General features: G+C 43.0%; 1 protein-coding gene across 11 annotated transcripts in view; it reads left to right on the forward strand.

Annotated features, from left to right (window-relative positions):
* The window catches only part of DLGAP1 (DLG associated protein 1), an 859,965-nt gene extending 854,306 nt beyond the window's left edge, over positions 1–5,659 (forward strand). For all 11 annotated transcript variants that reach the window (XM_034642364.1, XM_034642367.1, XM_034642366.1 and 8 more), the window contains one exon: positions 2,326–5,659. In XM_034642364.1, the coding sequence (XP_034498255.1) occupies positions 2,326–2,535 (210 nt within the window). In that variant the 3' untranslated portion in view covers positions 2,536–5,659. The remainder of the gene's footprint in view (positions 1–2,325) is intronic.
* Positions 5,660–6,000: the final 341 nt, after the last annotated feature.

Here is a 6,000-nt window from a genome sequence, read left to right on the forward strand (position 1 = left end):
CCATAAAGTTTCACAGTAATCATAAATGTTGGGATTTTTTTTTTTTTTAAGAGTTTTACTGTGGGTTGATTTGCCTTGGGGACTATTGCTCTCTGGGTTCCTCATTCAACAGTCTAGAAATAAAGACTCAAATTCTTTTACTTTAATGAGTAAACTGCAATTTTCACATTTGATTATGGTGGTTCCACCAGGCTCACACAGGTATCCAATATCCACCTCCCTAGGCTGGCCTGTCCTGCTTGACTTTTTTAACCCTTTGCTTTCCTATGGCCTGAGGTCAAACAGTTCCAAAGACTGAACTTGTAAAGAGTAGGCTTGGCTACTCCCATGAAGTGCTGGAGGCCCTGCCCTTTTCAGATCTCCTTACCTATCAGAGAGCTAACAGCAATCCAGTCCATTCTGCGGCTCTCCATCATAGTGTCCGGGTTCATAGGGTCAGCAGACTCCCAGGAGAAATGCAGTCCGCAGGGCCAATGCATAATTGACATTGTCCCTCATCTCCAACGCTATCACCATCAACCTGGGGGTTTTAGTGTTAAGCATGAAAGTACCATTGATATACGTGTGGCCTCATGCTTGGGAAGCCAGACATCGGCACTCCATCTAGTTTTCTTTAATCTGTGTTTAAAACTGTCTACTAAATGAGCATTCAAACTGTTCTTATTTTAAGACAATGCTACAGACGCACATGCACACTGGTAACTTAGTTTCTAGAGCTGATCTGTTTCATTTCTCATTCATTGATTTTTTTCAAATATTACTGTTTTTTTTTAAGTGCAAGTAAAGGATGATGTGACTAAAAAGTTTCCAATATTCTTACTTTACAAAATATCACCAAGTTACCCAACAATGAAGATTTAAACTATCCAAAAATTGTGATGCTTAGAATTGACATATGTACCCTGTTGACATTTACACAGTGAGTCATTAGTGAACTGGATTTCTAAATTTTTATACACTTTGTCTATGACCAGAGCTTTTCAGCACCCCATGAACTTGAGGGGAAGAAACGAAGGAGCACAATCAGAGTTGGCCAAATATTGTTTGCACTCTGTACTTCCCTTTTCTGTCCACCCAGACTCCACTTTAAACAGCCTGCGGGCAACTCCAACGTAGTAAATTTATCCAGACACTTCACCCAGGCACGGGAGGAGGATTTGCAGCGATGAGTGTGCAAGTGTGAAGGCACAAAGAGTGCCCCTTGGAGAATCATAGAATCCCTATTTTAAGATAACTCTCACAGTTGTGTCATGAGAACTGAAGGTATTTCACTCAAAATGGAAACAACAGATTCACGCGGACCTTTTCGGAGTCTGAAAGCTCACCAACCTTAAAAATTCCTTCGTGGTTTAGATTTGCTCTTTCCCACTGCCTTTTTCCCCCTGCAACCCAAGTGTTGAATGGCTTTTGTTTTTGCAGTGGCATTTAAAAATATCCAGCCATTTCATAGTTTGCTGATGCTGCGGGGGAGCTTCTTTCAGTCCTGTGTTAAATTTTCACAGCACAGTGTCTGTCCCTGTGATTGGAATTGCCGTCTGGGCCACCACAGCCACCCCGAGGCCTCTAAGGAGTGACATCCCAGCGGGATGTCTTAGAAGCTATCTTGGAACTGACTCCAGCCCTCCTGCCCCCCCTCCCCACTCCCACCCCCATTAGAGGAACTCTCAGTGTCCCTTCTCCAGGGTGACCCCGGAAAGTATATCGCTGTGTGTTTGTGTGTGATGTGCAAACGGGTATAATAACTCACTTTGGCATCAGGAAAGCTAAAGAAACACAGTCTTATCATCTCTTCTTTGGCCATTTAGGTTTGGGTGGGCCCCGGGAGAGGGCGGGGATGTTTTTAAACTCTGAGCCGAGCTTGCAACCGTTGCCTCGCCTCCTTAGAGGGGACGCAGAGTTCCCGGAGCTGCCGCTGCCACCTAACCCATCCCTGGCACCCGGAAGAGTCTGGAGCCTCCAGAGGAACCACACTAAATGTGCTGGGAGCCGCAGCCTTTCAGCAGGGGGCATTTTAAATACCCACATCCTTCCCTTGGAGAGACTAGTTCTGCAATTCAGCCTTACCCTTGTCCTTAAGTTTACCGGTATTCCTTTTTTTCCCCCCCTGCAACTTTTGAATACCCAAGCCAGAATAATAAAGAAATATATATATATATATATATACACATATAATATATATATATTTACAGTGTGCAGATCAGAACTAACCACCCTTAGGTTTAAAAAAAAAAAAAGTGTGCGTGTTCTAACTGCTGACCTATCCCAGTTTTTCCCAAGCTTGTCCTGAGAAGCTGTGTAATGTCCTGAACCTTCTGCTTTGATCAGGAGAGAAGGGCCCCTCCTCCAGTGCCAAAGAAGCCGGCGAAGGGCCCCGCGCCGCTGATCCGGGAGCGCTCGCTGGAGAGCTCGCAGCGCCAGGAGGCCCGCAAGCGCCTGATGGCCGCCAAGCGCGCCGCGTCCGTCCGCCAGAACTCGGCCACCGAGAGCGCCGAGAGCATCGAGATCTACATCCCCGAGGCGCAGACCCGGCTCTGAGCGCCCGGCCCCGCCGCGCCGCCTCCGCGCTCCGTCGTCCCCCCGCCCCCTGCCCACCCTCCGAGCAGCTCTGTCCCGGAGCTCAGTGACTTCCACTGTCGCGGTGTAGTTGTCGGTCTTGCAGGAGCCGTCCCCCAGTAGCCCCCGCCGCCCGGACCGGTTTGCCCACGTTCTCCACCGAGCTTCGCCCCCACCCCCGTACTGACGCGTCACCCTGCCGCATCCGGAGAGCCGGCCCTTCCTTTACTTGGCAGAACCGAACCCACCTGTGTAGACATGGCCCCTGTAGGTCGCCCACCATCCTCAGTTCTCCCGAGCTAGTCTGTCCCTAGAGCTCAGCAATATAAAATCATAGGGTATTTCAGAAATCCAATATCACCGGGTGACCCTTTGGGACTTAACCGTCTTCCACGTGAAAGAAACTAGGGCTCCGATTCCCTCTATTTCCCCTAAACGGTTATTATTTTGTAAAGCAGAGGGAGCACTTTATTTCCAACCTCAGAAATCATGCCATCTCAGCGGAATCGATGAGTGACAATCCAAGAGGGGACCAAGATGGGCTGGGGGTGGGGGGCCTGGATACGTAGTGGGGAAGGGAGAAGCGAAATCTGCAGGTGCTGGGGGTACCTGCTTCACTCACAGCTGCACAAACTGCCTCACTGTTACTCCATCAATCACTGCTTCAAATGTTTCAATCAGCAGAAGATTGTAAATTCGATCTTTCAGGGAAATTAATCTATTCTGAAAGGCAATAAAATGAAGAAAGGCAAGGAAGCACTGATAGTTTCAGATATAGTACATAAGGGGGATTTTTTTTGTCCTATTATTAAGAAAATTTAGACCTGAAATGTTTTATCAACTTTTATTGTACTATGTGTATTATATTGTTGTTGTGGTGGGGGTCTTTAAAGGGGAAAGTGTTGGTCTTCTTAATTTGTTAGTGTCCATCCTGGGGGGCCTACCTAATTACACATATGTAAGTACACATCTGCTTAAGAAGTGCTGTAAATGGCAGCTAGGGTGTTTTCAGAGAGAAGTCTGGATTTTCCCATCATCCCTTTGAATGCTACACATCCATCTGTTGTGACCCAGTAGTTTGTAACGCAGACATATTTTCTCCTTTGGTCTTCTCTCACTACTAGCCAGAGCCCTATCACACCCCAGCCTAAGGACTGTGTCCTACGCCCAACTGGGAAAATCAATTTTCTACCCAAGTAGATAGCAGCCTCATTCCAAAGAGCTGCCCCTCATCTTGAGGTCCCAGGTGGTGAGAGAAGAAATTTGACCTGAAAGGTTCAGCAACCACGAGGAAGGGGGGAAAAGTCATGATCCACGAGCACTGAAAGAAACCCAGGCTTTTGGCGGAGAATGTGGATTTGCGTTTTTAGGCAGTGTGCACTGTGCATCTAGCTGAAGTTCTCTTTAAATGCCCTTACTCGTAGCAGTTTAAACATTTAGGATATGGTAATCTTAAAGTATCACTGGCATTTTATGTCCAGCTCCCACCCCAAAGCATTAGAAATTACCATTGAAAAAATGATGGACTAAAACCACACATCAAATAAGCTTGCACCAGAGCTCTTTTAAAAAGTACACTCTCGTAGCCAGGTGCTAATTTAATTTTATTTATGAAATTAAGAGAGGTGATGGGTTCTGGCAACAACTATTTTCACGGACATATTCTAAAACCACTAGGGAATTCGCTACCTCTCAGAGCCATTGATGCTTTGAGCTATCTTTATACACAGGGCACAAATGTTTACTGCTGTGGTTTACAAGAAAAGGGCTACTAACTTATTTAAAAACCAACCAACCAACTTTTAACTAGAGTGAACAAAGCACCTTGCGTGCTTTGCATGATTGGCGCTTACAGAGATTTCGAACTTCAAGTGTTCGCTTGTGTTAAAAAGAATATACCTTTGCTTTGCTTTGTAGCAGCAATGGAAGGTCACACAAAGTTTGCATCAAGTAAGGCCAACTGCCGCCTTGGGTAGCCTATAGTCACATTCAATCCCGAAAATGACTTGGAACTCATAGATTAATGTAAAGGAAGGGACATCCACTGGAAGACCCATGTTCCCAACTACAGCTCCATGCCCTGAGGTAGAGATGAGATTGGGATTAAGAAATAGACTTCTAATATGATTCAAGATCATCCTACAGTATTTTCTTTGGAAACTGGTTTAGCCCAGGATATTTTAAAGAGAGACAAGAGAAGGTCTATTTATCTTGTCTATGTGAATGGTATTTGTATATTCATAAGCTATTTTTGGTAAGAATTTTAAATCTTTTAGCTGAATGCCTACAGGCATCATGACCTTTGCCTTCCTTAAAAACACAAATTGTACAAACACTTTATAAAAAGCTAATTATTGATCTTAAAACATGACCCCACATAAAGCTGCTTGTTAACCACTTGCCCCCTTAAGCTGACATCCATGAGCATAACCTTTGTTACATTGTTCTTTTTGATGTATTTGTAGAAATGTTTTTTAGTTCATAATGGAAAATGTATGTACCCTGAAAAATTACTTATTTTGTTTAACTTTGGTATAAAGCTGTTTGGGCATTTTCTTGGGGAGGGGGGGAATTACAAAAGAAGTTTGTCTCCCGCATCAAAAAACGTTCAAAGAAATTAAGTATTTATTATATTTTTTGCAGATGTTTCCATACAATTCACATAACCTTTTTGTAAAGAGAGATGAAGAAATGGATTAAAGATTTTTAATATTTGAAATGGTAAATAGAACTAATTTATTTGTAATATATTTCTGTTATTTATAGATGTTTCCTTAATGTTTTACTGTGCATTACCACTTTAATTTAAGCCTTATCCTTGTGAATTTACCATTTCTTTTTTAAAACATGTCTAGATGCATATTTTAAATAACTGGAATGTAAATCACTAGCAAATCTGAATTCCCGATGTAATTTTTAAAAATTATTTTGGTTTGGAAAAAAAAGATTCATTTGAAAGCCTTCAGATGGAGGGGTGGGGAACATTTTTATGGCTTTATGAAGTGGAATTTCATAGGCTTATTTACCTAGATTGTGTGTGGACAAAAAAAAATTGTAAATAGATGAATGTTTCCCATAATGTAAAAAGAAGAAATTAATAAAATAATAATGCACTGCTTTCAGGTCTGTGTGTTTTCACTACAAAGCCCTGCTTCTTCCAAAATATAATTGTCTTTGGAGGGAATAATTAAGCCATTAAGAAACATATCATTCTAACTTTCATTGTAACAACACATACGCTAGCCACGGTTGAGCAGATGGGTAGACCTGTTTAAAACACTGAAAACCGAAAGGACTTTTACTGTGATGATCACATGCCTATGAAAGTTTCAGGTTGTGGAGCTGTATATTTCATGAAAGAAGTTATTAGCCTCTCAAACGTGAAAATCTGTGTGTCTTACCCACTTGGATCTCTTCTCAGACATTTCATCCATTTTGTTTCCTACA

This window comes from Ailuropoda melanoleuca, chromosome 14 (genome assembly GCF_002007445.2).
Source record: "Ailuropoda melanoleuca isolate Jingjing chromosome 14, ASM200744v2, whole genome shotgun sequence".
Lineage (NCBI taxonomy): Eukaryota > Metazoa > Chordata > Mammalia > Carnivora > Ursidae > Ailuropoda > Ailuropoda melanoleuca.